The 18,725-nt window shown below is 43.5% G+C and overlaps 1 protein-coding gene across 1 annotated transcript; it reads left to right on the top strand.

Annotated features, from left to right (window-relative positions):
• Window positions 1–209: 209 nt before the first annotated feature.
• On the top strand, window positions 210–16,229 carry BFSP1 (beaded filament structural protein 1). Its single transcript, XM_054196559.1, has 8 exons — window positions 210–580; window positions 5,101–5,161; window positions 8,278–8,373; window positions 9,200–9,292; window positions 9,984–10,091; window positions 11,722–11,942; window positions 13,364–13,449; window positions 15,292–16,229. The coding sequence occupies exons 1-8, from the start codon at window positions 210–212 to the stop codon at window positions 16,227–16,229; spliced, it is 1,974 nt and encodes a 657-aa protein (XP_054052534.1).
• The last annotated feature ends 2,496 nt before the right edge of the window (window positions 16,230–18,725 follow it).

Below are 18,725 nucleotides of genomic sequence, written 5' to 3'. Positions count from 1 at the left end.
AGGCGTGGCCATTGGGATTTATTTAGTTCACTGCTGCAGATCATGCCTTCAGTGCCACAAACAGCCCTGGAGACAAGTCCCAGTCGTCTGGGTGGTGATTATGTTTAGTTCTTCCTTCCCAAAACCCCCAGACATAATTCAGATCCAAACTGGAGAGACAGAAAGGCACGCAAGAGGGGATTCCGGCACCGCACACTCCCCCCGAAACCATGTACAGGAGCAGCTTTCTCCGTGAGGTCCGCAAGCAGAAGTACGAGCGGTCGGATGCCTACGATGAGCTGCGAGGCTCCCCCGAATTTGACAGTTTGGCCCAAGCCCGGGGCCTTGAGAACCTCCAGGAGCTCAATGAGCGCTTCGCCAGCTACATCAACCGGGCACGTGTGCTGGAGCAGCGCAACACAATCCTGCGCAAGCAGCTGGAGACCTTCCAGCGCATGGATGAGCTGGTGGGCTTGGACGAAGCCTTCGCCGGGCAGATCGAGTTCAACCGACAGAGAATGCGGGAGCTGGCATCCGACCGAGCCAAGCTGGAGCGGGAGGAGAAGGACGCCCAGCGCATGCTTGATGAATACCGCAACAAGTAAGGCTTGCGAACGGAGGAAGATAGGTGTTATCATTTCCACAGGACACCTTAGTAGTAAGGATCGGTTTGGTATTACTGGCTGCTTCTCATGCATGGATGGTGCCCCTGCGTGTGTTAAAAATATTTCTAAATGACATAGAAACATGCAGAGCTATGGTATAGCTGGGCAAAATGCATTCTCTCCCTCTGGAGTATTTTCAGGCAGGGGAAGAGTCAGTGCACTGAAATCGAAAACATTGATTTGAACAACTTGCAAGAAAAATTGGCAAAGTGAAAATTTAGGAAAATCAGTAAGAAAAAGTTTCTACTGGCAAACTTTTAATGGATTCCTGCATACACCTGAGCAGTTTATGGATTAACTGCCGGTAGAGTACCTCATCAGCCGGATCAGCTATGTGCCAAAAAGATAATTTTTTTTTTTTTAAGAGGTGCAAGCTGTAAATAGGTGGTGAAAAGCATTGAAAATCCTAGGGGTAAACAAGCAGAGAAGGGGGTTGTGGTTATTGAAAGTGAGATTTATGGCCTGTCACAGGGGTAGTTAGTGACTTAGAAAAAATGAATTGTCTCTTATTGTAAAATCCTCGTGTTTTCACTTATTAGCCATAAGCAAAACTAAAAAGGAAACTTTCACTCCATCCTAACCAACAACATTGCAATTTATAAAGTAAAGATATGCAAAGCCATTACAATGGAAGTGCAGTGGCTGCTTTTAATACGAATTGCCTTCAGTATATATCAAGAGGTGAATTTGTGTTTAATTTTTTTGTCTTGGGATCTGCTGAATTTGACCTTAAGATAGATACGAAAGTTTTTTCAGACTCTGAAAAAAATGGATTAGGCTTGAAGTTGCAGGCGTTTAAACTAGGCCAGTGCCCTTTCACCATGTACTCTGCCTTATCATCCTGTTTCTGGCTCAAAGCCCTCCTGATGGCTGCGATTTCACCTACTTAACTTATAAATAAAGGTCTCTAAATAAATATGGTAGAAATAATCTTGTGTGATGTGTTAGGCCTACTGAAATCAGAGGTATTACTGTGCTGAAGAGCTGCTGCATGATAGCTGTGATATATGAAGCAACAGGGATTCCGTAGCCAGTGACCACTGGCAAAACAGTCTTCAAGCCCTGTCTGCAGAGGTTGTGTCTGTTCTGCAGCTCTTTCTCTGGTGCTAGAGAGACTTTTAGCCCGCTGCGGGTGAGGAGGTCCTGCTTACCCTCTATCCCCTCCCTAGAGTGACAAAATCTTGCGCCATGGCTGTCAGCTGCTCGATAGCAGCTTCTTGATAACACAGGTAGCAATATGTTCCTAAATCAGCAGAGCCGAGCCCTCACAGGGCTAATCCTAGCTTTCAGGGTATGAAATCTCTGCAGGACCAGCGTTTTGCACTTTGTTCTCTATTTGGCACCCAAGTTACTGCTGCCTCGATTGAGAAAAGGCTACTGAAGTGCCTCAGTGAAACAGAAAACAACAAAAACTAGTAAAAAAGTTAGCCTTTGCTTGTAGCAAGCCAAATATTTCACATATTGATAGAAAAGTTCCATAGGGTTTAACAGAGAGGCTGCATTTCCCTTTATATTGAAATCAGAGTCTTGACAGCAAATGGAGTACTGTGACTCTTTTCTCCTTAGAAAGGAGCCAGCTCTTGCACTGAAGCAGAGGCGGGGTCTGAATAAAAAGGGCCTAGACGTAATCCCATGTTTTAAGAGCAAGCCTAGCTTGTCCATTAGCTGGGGATGGGAAAACAGATTCATGGCGCTGCTGGAGCCATGCTTTCCAGCTGAAGAAACAAGCCTACCGGTGGGCTTCCCTTCTGCATACCCTGTGCTCTCACCAAGCTGTAGGGCGGCTAAACGGGCTTAACAAATATCTGCAAGTCTGTAGGCGGCCCAACAGTGCTGCTCACCTAAGAGATGTGCAACGACGGGAACCTTAAAGTTCTGATCTGAGTTTGTTTAAGTCTAGCAGACCCCTCCATTTCATTTCTATGCAAAAAAAAAAATTGATACTTTTTTTGTAAACAGTCCAAAAAGATTTTTTTGTGCCCTTGAAGCTAGTTGCGTAGTGAGAAATTTTTATTTAAAGAAAACCAGAAAACAAAGTAAATGAACCTCATGGCTCTTAAGGTGCAGGAAAGGCTAACCAGCAGCCATCTGAGAAAAGCTTGACCTTTTTTCCAACATGTCCAGCTAATTATTTGAACATTGAAATCAGGTTTGAAGCATAGCAAGGCACCAATCTGCCAGGCATTGCACTTACATAGATACATTTCACTGGGAACAAAGACAGCACAAGGTCTCTGAAGCATTTCTAAGAGGTCCTTAGCCTTTTTGCACTGACCTCCTGGAGTACATTGAACGTCACTTAAAAGCAATAGTCCTTCAATGGATAATGGGACAAGATTGTCTCTTTCAAGGCGGCCAGGTGGTTTTATGGCTGCCTGACACAGCACGTATTTGGGTTATTTGAGACTTGAGGAAAATGTTGCTGAATCAATATTTTGGTCAGTGAAAGAATTTTTGAGTGAGGATCTAGCACCTTGGCAGGCTTGAGCAGGTCTGAATGACATCAGGACTGAGATTTCGACCCTGAATCTATTGTGTTGCTTTATATTATTAACAGTGTAACCCCAACCTTTTTTTGTAGCGATGTATTTGATTTTCACAAGCTGCCACAATCTGCTTCATTCTTGTCAGAAAGTATCTAAGTTAATGACATGTTTGTGGTCAAGTGCACACAAAAAATTTATAAAATAGAAAGAAAAATTGATTTGAGGTAAGGTACTTAATAAACAAAAGAAACAAAGGCAGCCTTGCTGTTGAAGCTGAATATTGTCTGTATCTTGTGAACCCTGTGATATTAGAATTTGGCAAAAAAGATATCGTATTAGTTTTGTCAGAAAATAACACTTCAGCTGAGGATGTCCAGCAATTTATAGGAGTAATAACGAAATAAAAGCTCATCATTTTCATTTTTTTCTTTACTGTTCATGGTAAGAATGGAAAACAGACCAGTGACGAATCCTGCTAATAGTATGGGATTTCAAAGGAAGGGAAAGTTGGGACAGCAGAGCATCAAGTTGAGTCCGTTTCTTTGTTCTGCCAAGATCTTTGTGGTCCTGCTCAGTTCACGACTGACCCCGTCCCTTCAGCATTCCAAGACATGTTGAAAGAGACAAGAATAATGTTGTCAGTTCATCCTTCAGGAGATAAAAGAGAGAAGCAAGGTTGACATGACAATTATAACTTGACTCGTGACCTGTTCAGTCTAGGAAATGACAAGTTCCCTGTTCACCGGAGCCAGTCCCTTAGATGCCGCTAGCATATCTGGGCTGAATTGATGATTTCAAAAGACAGAAAAGGCCTTATGTTCAATTCTGAATTTCAGCCAGAGTTCATGCTTGTGTTGATGTTCATTGCTTGTACTGCGAATGAAGGACATTCAGCACCAGAGCTGACTTGTCACCCACCATGAGGGTTTCTTACAGAAAGTGAGCGCTTTGAATCTCTATTGTTTTAGGGAAAGCAAAGAGATAAACATGAGTAGACTGACTGTGTACTTTGGCAGTGACAACAGATGGAGATTGATGACCCAGTTGTTCAGTACTGATGGCAAAATCTCACACCTTTATACTATAAGATGGTTCTGGCTGTTTTTTTAATGGAGTTTCATTAAACCCTGTCTCTTATTAAACTTTATAGTTTATTTAGAGAAAGAATAGACAACAATAATCAAAAATTAGGAAGTTTTGTACACTGCAACTAAAAGGACTTTCTAGAAGAAAATTCTATCTAACATAAAAATACAGAACCTTAATTCTTAAAGAATACGAGCTGTTTCCTCAATTTAAAAATAAACATGATACGTATCCATTGTTCACACAGTACAGGAATATACTGGTGGACATTTTGTAAATGAGTAAGAAGAGCTGGGTAAATGCAGTTCTTAGTAAGACTCGCATGTAATTTTGACAAAGCTAAAATATGAATTGGTATTAAAGAGGACACAAAGCCTGATCCATCAAAGCATCCTAAAACAACATTATCCGTACACAGCAAAATTGCAAGCTTTGTGTTTAAAAAGTCTGTCATGAAAATGTTTATTGAACAACAACAGGTAGAACAGAAAACAAGTACAATGTAATTAAATGCTAATGTGCCAATGTAGCAAATACTCACATAGTAAACAGTGATAAATGGCTGTCACTGTAGTCCAATGCCAATCGAACGTACTTTTGTTGTAAATACACTATTCTTGCACTTTCTCTGAAAAAGTGATGGGAAATATGTGGCATTCCATGGTTTCCTGCTGCGTATGTTGAGGACAAGAAATTTATAAATTCTGAAATTACTCTCAGGACCAGTGACAAAATATTAATGCTCATGTATAAAGAAAACTTTGGGCCTTTTCAAGATTCATATTCTGCTGTACTGTGAAGCATATATTGTGCATGATAGTGCAAATGACAATGCAGTTAGAAGGACTAACCATTGACATTCATCTCCTTTGTGCCATTTGCAGGTATAGAAATGAACGCGAATATCAGCAGAGACTAAAAGAAACCCTTGAACGCCTTAATAAGGTAAGCCTGGAAAAACGGAAAAGGAAAGGTCTATATCTTTTTTTCCTTTGGTTTCATTTACTACAGCAAGCTGCTTTGAAGGAGCAGTGGGAAGATAAAAAGTCAGAGCAAGACATTTCATCACTTTTGCTCTGATGAAAAGTTCACCTTCCGCTTGAGCAAGTGGCTGAGCTTTGGTGTGAGCTTATGCACTGTGTAGCGCCTTGCTCTGTACCGTCCTGCGGATTCTGGTCTTGTAGCACATGCCATCTGTAGCCCGTAGCTCAGCTGTGCTCGGAACTTAATAAATTTTTCAGTAATACCAAGAACTTGGAGTATCTATTCCGTAGCAGTCCTTTTAGAGCATCAGCGAATGCCTTAAGTATTCATTTCAGGACCTGGAGTTGAAATATGGATTGCTGCTCCCACATCCAATGTCAAGTTTCCAAATTAACCCTTGTGTAAGATTTCACACATGTTTAGGTGCCTTTAGTAAATCTTTTTAATTCTTTTAATGTTTTTTTTTAACTCAGAAGGTAATTTGTCTGTGAGCGAATTAGGGTCTATACACAGAGGTAGAAAAAGCCCCTTTATTAGTCCTATTATTCAGCCAATTCACATACAATCACACATAAGATTCTGGAATATGACCGGCGAAAACGTATTTGTTGCTAAATACCTTCTGCTCCCCTTTTTTTCTTTAATACGGCTACTGTATTAAAGTATATTTAGTACTGAGATCATGGCATGAGAAAATGCTGATTGTGGCCAAGTCTTGAAGTCTGGTGGTCTCAAAACTCATCAGTCCCTTCCAGGGTATGGCCAGCCCTTCCCAGGACAGAACCCCCCCCCAGCTTCCCATTAGGCTTCCAAACAAAAGAGAAGCCACAAACCCCCCTGATCTGTTCCTTTCACAGTGAAACATGAGGAATGTTTATATCAAGCTGCACTTTCCTGAATACCATGGGAAGAGAAATAATAATAAGGCTCAGAGGAAAGATAAAAGTTTCCTAACATAATAAGTTCTGGTCATCCTCCAAGCCCTTAAAAAAACTTTGTGGAAGCAAACATTTTGTAAGGTGTAGCTGGAGGGTCCATCTTCACAGTTGCTCTCAGGCACTCTGTAGCTAAAGAAAAGTAGTTAGATTTGACAACCCCAGGCACAGTTGACAAGGTTTTGAGCCGTGGGGGGTATTTTTATCCCAGACTGCCGCTGTGTTTTTACCCGAGAATGCCCCATTGCAGCAGCTCCTTGTACTGGGGTACCAAATGCTGAAGACAACACTGCTGATTTTCCGTACAGTGCCCAAGATGTAGCCTGAAATCTGCATGTGCAGATGTAAATTCGTGTCGTTTCTTTCTGAAATCACTCTGGAAAATCAGCAAACAGTGGTTCTGGAGAGATCTAAGGATCATTCTAAATGAGAATGCCGCTTCAACGTTCTGGAACCAGTACCTAGAGCACAGTTGTTTTTTGGAAGTTGAGTGAATAGTAAATACTGCAGAGTTCAGAAGAAAAAAATTGTCAATGAAGCTAATCTATTTGAAAGCAGGGAATCAAAGCAAAAGTATTTTTCCTCTTTGAAGGAATATTTTGAAAGCCGAATGCTGCTTTTGCTTATTACGTGCACAAATATATGCTTATCAGTAAGATCTAGAGGCCTGGTGGCTTTTTTTGGCTCCCCCAAACCTCCCAACGTGGCCATTGTCCTGCTGATCTTCCGCTTAATAGGAAGGCAGGGGAATGCAGAAAAGCAGCGGGCATTCCCCATGACTGGCTCTGAATGTGCTGGTCTGGCTGTGTCTGAATCAGCTGCTGCGTAACAAAGCAGTGACTCCACTAGAGAGGTCTCTCGCTGAGAGGCTCAGCAGCATAATGAGGCAGCCAACACCGACACATTTTTGGAATGTGCGTGTGAAGAAAGAAAGATCCTCTTCTATCACTCAGTCATTTGCTGCACCCATAGATTCCAGTCTTTTATTTGCAACTTCTGATATGCTCTCTGAAACATATTTACAGCTGGTAATGGCATGTAGGTAATTTTAAAGTGACGCCTTTAAATCCTTTTTTCTTTATACATCTTGATTTACATGCAGAACTCAAGACCTTCTTGAGGCAAATGGCAAACTGGTGGAGAAAATTACAAGTTTTGTAGAGTTGCATGGAAGATGCAGTTGGCAGAATTCAAGATATTTTCTCAAAAGTGTTATTTTACAGTATAAGTTAATGATAAACATAACCAAGAAGGTATGCATTAAGTAGAAGAATAAAGCTGTAAAATATATTGCCAAGTTCCATGGAAATTATTCTATATTCAAGGGCTTCTATTAGATTTTACAATAAGAAAATAGTACAAATAGGAAATATATAAATTAGACCTTTGAACAGAAATGGAGATTTATCTGGATTTAAATACCAGTGCCACTCATACTACGTACTTTGAGATCATGTGGTAGTCATATGCCTGGTTCTTTGAATTAATGAACATTATGAAATTTCATCCTCACAAATGCCCATGTATTAGAAATCTCTGCAGCAAGGTGACTTTTTCTGGACTTGATCATCTGTCATTTTTATTTCCAGCAATGGCTCCAAACTGACAAACATTTGTGATATTTGAGAAGAAACCCAAAGGAGTGAAAAACCTTTGGCCCACCCTGGGTTTTTTTTTAATAAGGGCTTCTTTAATGGGGAGAGTGAAAAGGCATCAAGACGCCTCAAGTCCTGTCATAAACACTACAGAAATCAGTGCCTCAGTCTGTTGATATCATCTGTTTAAGAGTCATGCACCATTGCAAGCGTCAAAGACTGGCATTTCATAGCGCTAATTATTTGGCTTCCAGCATTCATAAAGCATAGTGTAAACATATTTTGACGGTGCCAGTGCCAAAGTGTATAATAAATTATTTTTGTGCAGAAAAGCAGCGTGTACTATGGGAGAGCCTCATGAATAATGTGCCTGTTCTGTGTTGGTTTCTCCCAGTAGGCATCAGCTCTCCATGCAGGTTGCTTCACATGCATATCTACTCGCATTGTGGCTAAGTGACTGCACTGGTCATATGTTCACTCATATGCTCTGGTCATACGGTCACTCCAGCCATATGTAATGACCGTGCCACATGTCTCTGCATTGCAGGAAGCTGATGAAGCACTGCTGTGCAACCTGGAGCTGCAGATCGAGTCACAGTTCCTGCAGGATGACATTAATGCCACTAAGGACAGATACAAGAAGGTAACTGAATTTGCCGTCCTCTTTAGCTCTTCCTTCTAGATACGTGTGTGAAGCCTTGCCCTTCTCCATGAGCTGTTCCAGTGGAAAATTAAAGCATATCCCGTTTGTATTTTGGTGGGTAAAAGAGCAGTCTGTACTTTTAGCAGTCTCAGCAGCTGCAGTGTGGAGGTCGAGCCCAACAGCTGGCTGGCTGCAGGCATCCAGATTGACTCCCTGGAGTCTAAGGTCTACCGCTATAGCAATGTCTTGAATTTGTTGCCCTCTTATCATGACTCAAGCCAACGTGCTGGTCAAGCTGTCTTCTATTTCATGCTAAGAAGCTTTCATCAGAGGGGGATTCCCAATTTTCTGGGACAGAGCATTCAGATTAATCATCAGCCATAAGCTGTGGCTGTATGATTAAGCTGCAGCCGACTTTAACACATACAGCCCTCTTCTTTCTGGGAGAGCTGTGAGGCTTCTGATCAGGCCACTCTCCCATCCCTGCTGCTTTTGAAAGAAGAGGCTTACTTTTTTTGGACTACATGCAAAGCTATTTGTGATTAGTATTTTGAAAATCTCCTGTTCAATCAGAGATCACAAAATCTTTAACAAAGAGTTTAAACTATACTGTCCGTTAGCCAAATGCCTGTAACGTAGCCTCAGCGTGATGAACCTATTAGCACACATGCACTCAAAATTAGGTCTAAACAAGTCTGAACGCGAACTGGACTTTTATGTGCTTAAATAAGTAAATACCTACGAATAAACTGCATAAGTGGAGCGCACTGAAGCAAGCACGTTGCTATGGCATTTTGTGATGAAAATCCTTTTTACTTCACCACAGAACCTAATGGAAATCCAGACCTACGTGACTGTTTTGCAGCAGATCATCCAGACAACACCTCGTGTTTCCCCTATAACCACTGGCATATGTGAAGTAAGTATTATTGTTGGTAAATTCATGCTGCGCTAAGTAAGAAAGAGATAATGTTTACTCCTAAAGCATCCCCAGAACCTCTAACTCCCACGCCAAGGCTAGATGAGAACTGCAACAACTATGAGTAAGTAACTACTGAATATGAGAGAAAAAAACTAACTGTACCTTTGGAAAACTCAGTTGCTCAGGAGGAGAGAGACAGCGTTAGTCAAGTGCACTCCAGCATATGTATTATCTCCAAAAATGGTTAGTTCAAAGACAGTCAAAGTAGTTGGACCCCTCCTCTGAGGAGGAACTGGCAAGATATATAAGTTTTTAGACAGTGAGTAAATCTTGTCCTGAAGGGGCGAGTTGTGGAGAAAAATTCCTACAGACTAGATGAAAGCTTGGTGATGCTCATCAATATGTTTCTATGCCAAGAATGTTTATTCATTGGAAGAAGATGTAACAGGTGTATCTACAGGGTCTAATTTCAACAAAAGCTGTACTTCTACAGTTCCTGCCATCTGACATCTTTTATTCTTTAAGCCACGCCACAGGGCTTTCTTTGTTGTTCAATACCCATGGTTTTATTTGTCTTTTGTCATTTTCTATTTGTCTTTACAGCTTATTCCCAGTAGTAGAATTTCTTTTGGCTCTTTTTAAGACTGAAACATACTTTCCTCTAAACATATTGTTTTCTTTCAACCAGGAAAAACTGGTAGCTGAGAGGAGGATCCCTGTTCTGCAGAGCCAGCTGGAGGAATACAAGAGCATCCTCTGTCAGCTACAGTCCCAGAAATACAAACTGCAGACAGAGGTAATGTCATAACTATCTGTATACACAACTATAATGCTCATGGAATCTGCTCTCTTTATGGCTACTTGATCCTTAACAGGGTCTTGTGAACTCAAGTGACTTGGACGTTTGTAGGTGGTTTTTTTATTTTAGTTTTCCACCTTTTTACTCAGCTGTTTCGTTCCCTTTCTCTTGACGGCCAAAATCATCGGGTTTAGATGGCCAGGGAGGGCTGCAGGTATCGTAGCACAATGAAGCTTGTCCTTGCTTATCAGAGTAGCTGGTGGGAGAAGTTTCCACTTTGCAATTGGATTCCTGCAGAACAGAGTCAGCAGGAGTTCAGCCACACAGGGCTATTCCTGCTTTCCTTCTTTCTTACTGAGCCCAGGCTGGAAATTGACTCCATGAAGAATGAAGAGGGACCTTCAGGGCTCTGCCTAGCTCTTTCTGTGAGTGCCACATGCAATGCTGAGCTTGCCGTGAGAAATACTGGGCAGACTTTGTAATCAAAACTGAAATAGGTGTTGAGCTACTTTTGACATCCTGCATTCATCCCTGTCACTACTAAGCACTAAGTCAACGCCTCTTCTGTGCTTAGACACAACCGGCACCAAAACCACATTCTTTTTGCCTGCTCCTGATTTTCAGAAAAATTACTGGCCAAGCCTTTCACTCATTGTTCCTGCCCATCTCCCAGACAAACCTGCCGTTGTCTCTGAGTAAGCATGCTGTGCGGGGACAAGGTTGGCAGGGGACAGAGGAGCAGCTAAAGGCTGCAGTGAATGGAAACCAGACCTGGATAAATGCCAGTGGCAGGTCAGCCTCGGTGCGGTTTAATGTTTCTTAGTGGATGGGGTGGAGAATGACCACGTTATGTCCCCCAGATACAGCTCCATTTGTGCCTTGAATTGTCCGTCCGTGGTAGGGGAAGTGTTATACTGGTATAAAACACCAGTAAAAAAGACAGCTATAAAAGATTTTTGGACGGCTCTGGACAGACATAGCAGCAAATCTTTCATAGCTGAGAGTGGAATTACACTGCCAGATATCCCACCTGTAACTCCTGCCCCTTGTTTTTGCAAGGGACTCATCGCCACCTCCTGGTTGATGTGCTCTGCAATGATAGGCTTCACAGCAGTTATTTTTATCGCTGAAGTGAAAAAAACGATGAATTAAATTCAAAAGGGAAGCTTTTTATTTATTTTATAAAAAGACCCTTACCTTCAGTGCGTGGTCCACAGTGGAGGAAGAACTGGTTTTGCCTGTGCACATCTTCCCAGTTAAGCACTTTTGTTGTTGTAAGACAGTGCCTGCTCTGCCGAGGCCATCCATGGTCAGCTGCGGGTCACGCAGCAAGACATCAGCCCACTTCGCGTGCAAGGGGAAGGAGCAGTCACACAACTATTCCACCGGTTTATGCCAAGCCCACAATGCTTATTGTGGAACAGAATCCTTGGAATAGACAGCGGGCTGGAGGGTGGGGACCTATTGGTTTTTTATAACTAAACAAATCCAGTGAAACTGTTGCTGTGTTTCAGCATTGTAGCCTTACTCTTCGTAATAAAACCTTTTGCCTCTAATTAGGCTTGAAATATGGGAATGGTGAATGGTTCAGAGCTGCTTCTTTCACCCACCCATTTTTGTTTACCAGACTACCATGCTGGAGCAAGCAATTAAAAACACCCAGGAGAGTTATGATGATGAAATTCAGCTTTACAACGAGCAGATTGAAAACCTCAGGAAGGGGATAGAGGAAGCTGAGAGGACCTTGGAGAAGTACACCACCGACTGCCGCCAGCTGGTGATCTACCAGCAGTCCCTGGAGAATGAGCTGGAACGGTACAAGCGTATAATTGAGAACGAGGACAGCCGGTAAGGCTGCATTTCTGGACTCTCCCAAAGGGGCCAGTGATGTCTTTTCTCTCCTTTGAAAAAAATATATGTTTAAGGGCATTTGACTGACCCAAAGCTATGGCCATTTCATGCCTTCCACTGGTAGATACCCAGGGACAGGAATCTCAGTAGATGCAAAATCTGGTCAAGCCTCTGCCAAGAAAAGGGTCAGAGCCACTTTGAGCTGCTTCTTTCCATACAGTCTGCTTTCCATATACTGTCCTGGCATCAGTGCACAAGAAAGCGAACTGAACACCCTCTCCACTGCCAGGGGTTAGCAAAGGTTGCTGGGGATTACAAGCAGGTTGGTCTCGCAGGGCTTAGACAGGACAAATGCCCTGTAAAGCAAAACGCTCTACAGGCAAGGGGGAAAAAAGGGTAAAATACAAGAAATTCGCAGGGATTTTTATTGTGTTTAAACCGACAGAGGAGCACTGGCTCCCTCTAATGTTACATCAGCCTCACAGAAGAAAAGGAGCTGGGCTTTCACAGCAGTGCCTGGTGCTGCCTGCGCTGGCAGATGCAGCAGGGCCTGACCCCTGAGCGCCCGAACCGCTGCTCTGGGTGGTCCAGAAGATGCAGGGAAAGGACAGTCACTAACCCTTAATGCCACATAATACCGCTAAGACCCTAATACCATTAAGGGTCTGACATGTGGGGAACAGGTATTTCATCACTTTTCAGCGTCTCATTTTGGACACTCTGTTCTGGTTAGAGATATCTCGTCAGGGTAATTCTCAGCACCAAAAAAATCAACATATGCATCTCTTGCCTACCTACACAGGGTGTATATCCTCCCTACAGGCCAAAATATTCTCTCAAATTCTGGCACAGCAGAATGGAAAGGCCACAGATATAGTAATTGGTTTACATATGAGCCAGCCTCTTCCTTTTAATTTTAAACCCTTAATGCCACATAATACTGCCTCGAATATATTTCCAAGGAAGACTGCTCAGTTTTCTTCTTGCCCTTCTGAAGTCAGGCATATGCAGGTAACATTGTAACGGCTAGCAAATTTCATATTTTACTGGCCACCATTTACAGCTCTTGCTGACCTCTGGTGGGCATGGGTTGGCTGTTTGCCCATCCAAAATCTTCCCATCCTTTCTAAGTGCTGGGCTAAATTTCAAACGTATTGCTATGGGTTTTTACCACTGGTGTACTTTGCCTAGCGAAGAAGCCCTCATCTCCTGCTGTGGAAACCAGCCTAACTCCTGTGAAGGTGCTGCGGCTGTGTTGTTCTTCCCCGGACAAGAAACAGGCTCCCATCATTTTCTTTGACTCTTCATCACAGAGAAATACATTTCTTTAACCTCTATGCTTCATTTTTGTTTAATTTCACTTGCTTTTGATGGAAATGAAGGGGAAAGCTCTGACCGATGCACGTCTTCTCCGGTAGGTTAAACTCTGCTATAGCAGGAACGCCAGTCACACTCTTCACGCAGATCTATAGACCTGTCCAGCCTCAAGCTTCGAGGGGAAGAGGTAAACCTGTGACATGTCTTCTGTGTCTGTCAAGAGCAGCATCATTGTATTTTTAGCTGTTTTTCCGTTTGTCTTCCATACGAACACCAGCTGTGACAGCCTGACTCCAGGCTTGCTAAGTAAACACAACAATTTCAGCTTACCTCAGCCGGCTTTGGGACAAGCTCGCAAAGGGCAAAACCACAACCAAATGAGGTTTTTTGCTTATTTTTACAATTTACTACTTAAGCCAATCAATAGAGCAAAGGCAGAAGGCACCTGAAATTATGGAAAGAGCTGGGGCCTTTGTGCTGACTTGTTGCGAGTCATTGGTCCACACTTCATTTACGTGCAAAGAGCATCAGGGCATGTTGAGTGGTGCGGGAAGGCAGAGGATGCTTTTTTGGGCCCATTTTCCTCTGAGTGATGTTTCCTCCCTGCCACATGATTGCTTGTTAGACTTAGGATGCTTAATAAGGGAATGGCCAGGACTAAACTAGTGAGGCTTCTTTTAGTAAAGAGGGGAGCCGGTATATAGAAAGGTCCTGTAGGTATTAATGTTTGGAATAACTTACTGTAGCTTAAATCTGAGGCTCACTGGAGTTTTACTAAAGGCAAACTGTCCTCAGAAAGGAGATAAATGCTCAAATGAGGGGTTTTTTTTTGGAGTGCAGCTGTAACTTTTCGAACTGCTCTGTGAACCATAGCAGTTTTATATCAAATGGGTCCATAATGCCCAATGCCAAATCCTTGGCAACCGTAAATTACTACTGTCCTCCAGAGTCTCATTTTATACCTGTTGAGGATTCAGCATTTTATGTGCATTGCTGTATGTGTGACATGGGATAAACCAGCTTCTGTGGGAAAGCATATTAATACCTGTCTGTCCCCTTGTTCTCATAATTCCCAGTAACAACTTCTGCCTACTGTGCTCTAACGTGCCATGGAAATCAATAGCCTGCCCATGCTCTTGTTGCTGCTGAGCTGCCATGGGGGGGTCTGTGACTATCGACTGCCCAGGAGAGCCAAAACACAGCCTGCGGGATGGGCTTCCCTCTGCATGGGCCGAGAGCTTGGCATTGGTAGTCCCGCAATGCCAAAATGTTTCTTTGCTCTGTGCCCGCCAGCCACTGGCTGCTCCCTCCTGACGCAGCTCCCTGCCTCTGCCCATATCCAAAATTGCCCTGCCGGGAGGTGCCCAGCTCACTCAGATTCCCCCACCCTGGGACACAAAGCCGAGGTGTTCCCCCCCCCGAACCCCTCTTCAGAAGCACTGGAAAACCTGTTGACAGCACTCACCTTTCCTGTCAGGCCTGGACTGATCACCCAGCAGCCCTGCCTTCAGCTGGAAGGTTTTAAATAGTGCTTTCTGGTTTTTTTTCTCCCCAAACCCTAGCAGGAGTTGTAAAAGCCAGACAAGCTATTTCCACTGCCAGGCCGTGCCTCTAACTGTAGGCACCTGGTTTCAGGCTCTGCCTTAGGAGACGAGGTTTCTTGTCTAATTAAGGGGACCAAACCCCGCTGCCATGGGAGAAAGGAGATGAGCCTGACCACAGCAGCAGCTGAATGCTCCTGCTGAGCATTAATGCAGGTCTGATTGATAGGTGAATGTTTTGTGCAGCTGCTGCTCTTAATTGCACAGTTGTCCTGTGCTCAGGACAGGCAGTAGCGACCTCGGATGCTACTTGACAAGGGGCCCATGCAAAGAAAGAGGCTGTTTCATGCACTGATGGAAGCTGCGCTCACGTTTGCTGCTGCATTCAGCTTTAGGCCAGCAGCAGGGAGAGTGAGAGGTAGCTCTAGCGTTGGCAGTAACTGTGTTCAGCACTGTTTGTTGTTTGCTTTGTTTTGATTTTTCCATAGATATCACCCAGGCGGTGCAAGACATTGCCAGTGTAAAGCCCAGACAAAAAGCTCTGACAAAGAAAATTGCCAGGAAAAAGGAGCTGATATCTAAAGACATAACTGACGGTCTCTCGCCTGAAAGAATGTACGAAAGAACTCTGGAAGGTTTTGACCAAGATCAGCTGGAGTTTAGGCACGAGGGCTCAGTCACATGTGACCCCGAGCAGGAAGGATTAGAACCCGATGAAACAGAAATGGGCTCAGAGGACGTACCTGATGGAGCCCAGATAAGTAAAGCCTTCGATAAACTGTGTAACATTGTGAGGGAGAAAATAAGAGTCTACAAGAGACCGGAGCCTAAACCTGATGCCCATCCCAAAGGGCGTTATGTGCTGGTAACAGGGGAGGAAGGCTATGAGGAACCTTGCATCACGGCTCCCTCCATCCCACCTGGGGGAGGGATCACAGTTTCCACCGGCAACGGGAAGGTGATGAACGGTGGTGATGTGGAGGCCATACCGGAGCTGCCTGAACCATCAGAAAAAGAAAAAAGGGCTATCTGTGAAAGGAGGGAAGAGTTTGAACTCGAAGATAAACAGAAAGGGGAAGAGAAAGAGTACATACTTGAATGGGGCAAAAAAACAAGAGGAAAAATTGAGCAAATCACAAAGTATCCAGATATCTCTGAGCCTGAAACGGTTCCTTGCCCTGGTCTGATAAGCCCAACTGAGCCAGGAGTCATTCGAGAGACAGAATATGACCGAGAAGATAAGCAGGGCCTTTTGTTCAGGGAGGCAGGCTTGCCCGGCTCCATGAGCTACGAGAAGGTGGAGGTGGTGGAATCCATCGAGAAGTTTTCAGATGACAGAATTCAGACATACGAAGAGACAGCCATGATTGTGGAGACGATGATAGAGAAGACAAGCAAGAAGAAACCAGGTGATAAAGGCTCTTAAGTGACATACACACACCCCCTCCTTGACAGTCAACTTGTCTGGCATAGTTATTAAATGACTGTTTTTTTTCCTGACCGAATGATACAGTAGTGAGATTTTTGCTGTTTGGTATGGAACAGATTGATACCTTGGTGGCAGTTCTGTCTGATGTAGGCTGACCTTCGGTGCCATGACCATTAGAGCGGTCCAGGGCAACAAGTAATAGGCACATCCTATGCAATTGATTTTTCATGATTAGGACAAGTCGAAAGTAATTATTATTAGAGAGCTGCCTGGCTTTCCACAGTATCTGGGACAAATTTGCATATTCTTCTGCTGCCCTTATAGCTGCCATATGATTCCCCATCTCTCAGACAGCTGCAAATGTTAACTTGTGACATCTGGTTCATTTAATAAAAGCTTTGCCTTCTACCAAAGATACCCACTGTGGGTGTGTGTTGCCTTTACCGTTGGCTAACAGTCCCTACATCAGCTGGCTTGGTGTGCAGGAGTTCTTCCAGGGGAAGGGCTGGATACTTGTTAAATAACCTATTCCAAAGCTCTCTCATTTACAGTACTGAAATAGGGGTCAGCTTGGCAGACTTTTTTTTTGGTTTGACTCTAAAGACAAACTCTCTGTGTTTGAAATAAGCTCTTACTGCATATCTTCTCAGAATAAAACTTGAAATTCCACCAAAGTGGGGCTAACACTTCTAAAAGACACTAAAGGCATTATTTGTCCTTCACCAACACAACTAAGGTATTTACGAATGCCAACAAGCTTTTGAGCAGACTGCGGCCAAGTCAAAAGACACTGTGTTTTGTTATTTTTCTTGTTGACTATTTCCTCGGACTGCAGCGTTTTATAGAGTTTAACACTGCCATGTGATCCCACCGTAGCCCAGGCACATGCAGTCCCATGGAACTCCACGGGATTGCTGGAACAAGCAGTGCCTTCCCACGTGCCTGGGGAAGCAAAAAAAAAAAATACTTCCGCAACAGCTTCCTGCAGCTTCCAGAAATCTTCGACTCGGAAAAAAAAAAAAGATATCCTGAGAACTTTGACGTGCTGGTGAATCATTTAGGCCTCAGCTTAACTTTAGGCACTCAAATAATCCCATATGCTTATGCAAAGTACATAGTGAAGTGCTTTACTAGGCTGAGTGCTACACGTTCCTTCTCCCATCCCAGTTCTCAAAGTTTTCATTTCAGCTGTCGGTTTTAAGCCTTTTTCTTTTTGGCTGGTGATGCCTGTCAGCTGTGAAGGAAGGGGTAGGGCTAGACATAATTTAAGCTAAAGACCCTGAACTTCATGGTGACCTTCTCGCATCAACCAAGGTTTCCCTTCGACATTGCGTTGGGTTTTTCATTAGCATGGTCCAATGCAGGTGTAGCATCTAATCTACTGTGACTATTATGTCTGGTAAAGTGGCACCTTCTTTTTTTGAAACAAAGACAAGTGACCCACATTAGTCACATTTTTAGTCAGGATTTTTTTTATTTTGTCGCTGCTGTTTTATTGAACTGCTGTGGCAGTTCATGCCAGACATGGCTTATTAGGGTGTGTACTGCTTTTCACTTTAATCTATTAACACAGTAAATAACTGCAGAGAAGGAATTTATCAATGCGCATGCAGGCTGCGCTGGAGCTAGGAGCAACTGCTCAGAATAACTGCTGGTAAAAAGCAGGTTCTGACTACTGCAAAGGAAAAGAACCCAACTGCAGCAACAGGAAGGCTGTTTAATAATTCTGTCACAAAACAGGGTGCAAACAGATTCAGGCAGTCCCTGGCCAGAACTCAGTATTTCCTCCCCTCCGTCCCTCCCCCCACATCTGATTTCACTGCAATAGAGAATTTCCTGTTGGGCATACAAAAAGCCTTAGGCAATGGCAAGGAGGCAACACATCAGTAGAGCCTGGGTTAGGTGTCTAGAGCGTGAATAACCTCCACCACCTTCATCTATTTTGTGGTGTCACCGCTCTTCGCTGCTGACCTAGCAATGGTTTTCTGATGCTCATGAACATGTTCAGCAGCTGTGCAGTATAAAAAAAAACAAAAAAAAACGCTCCTAAAGCATGTTTGGTGACATGTATTACTGAAAAAGTCATGTACTGTTTTGCATAGGCAGCAACCCGAGGTGCAAGACTTGCACCAAGCTGGTGCTGAGCTGCACCACGGACACCAGCACCAGCAGAAGTCAAAGACTGTGAAGAACTAAGGCCTAAATTCTGCTAGGATGGCTAACCTGCCTTCCACAAACATGGCAGTAGTCCAGTAAGGCTGCAGAGGATGGGCATCTTTCTGTAAATTTGTATGAAAATTTACATGGAAAAAAACACTGGCATTCTATTGTTCATAGAGACAATGCTGAAAGGTATATTAAATCTCATAATTGATGGTCTAACCTCTACTTTAAATGCAGATTCTCAGTGAAGTGTTTAAATACAAAGTGTGAGGGTGAAATACTTGCGAGCAGCTATTCAGCAGAGCCTCGTAGGAGACCTGGGTTACTACA

The sequence above is a fragment of the Rissa tridactyla genome, chromosome 3 (assembly GCF_028500815.1).
Source record: "Rissa tridactyla isolate bRisTri1 chromosome 3, bRisTri1.patW.cur.20221130, whole genome shotgun sequence".
Lineage (NCBI taxonomy): Eukaryota > Metazoa > Chordata > Aves > Charadriiformes > Laridae > Rissa > Rissa tridactyla.
This window is presented reverse-complemented; position numbering and strand designations above follow the sequence as displayed.

Excerpts from the sequence above, each read along its gene's own strand:
- BFSP1 (XM_054196559.1), top strand. The coding sequence starts at position 210 with ATGTACAGGAGCAGCTTTCTCCGTGAGGTCCGCAAGCAGAAGTACGAG. Across the intron at positions 581-5,100 it reads CTTGATGAATACCGCAACAA|GTATAGAAATGAACGCGAAT; the intron begins GTAAGGCTTGCG and ends TGCCATTTGCAG. Across the intron at positions 9,293-9,983 it reads TAACCACTGGCATATGTGAA|GAAAAACTGGTAGCTGAGAG; the intron begins GTAAGTATTATT and ends TCTTTCAACCAG.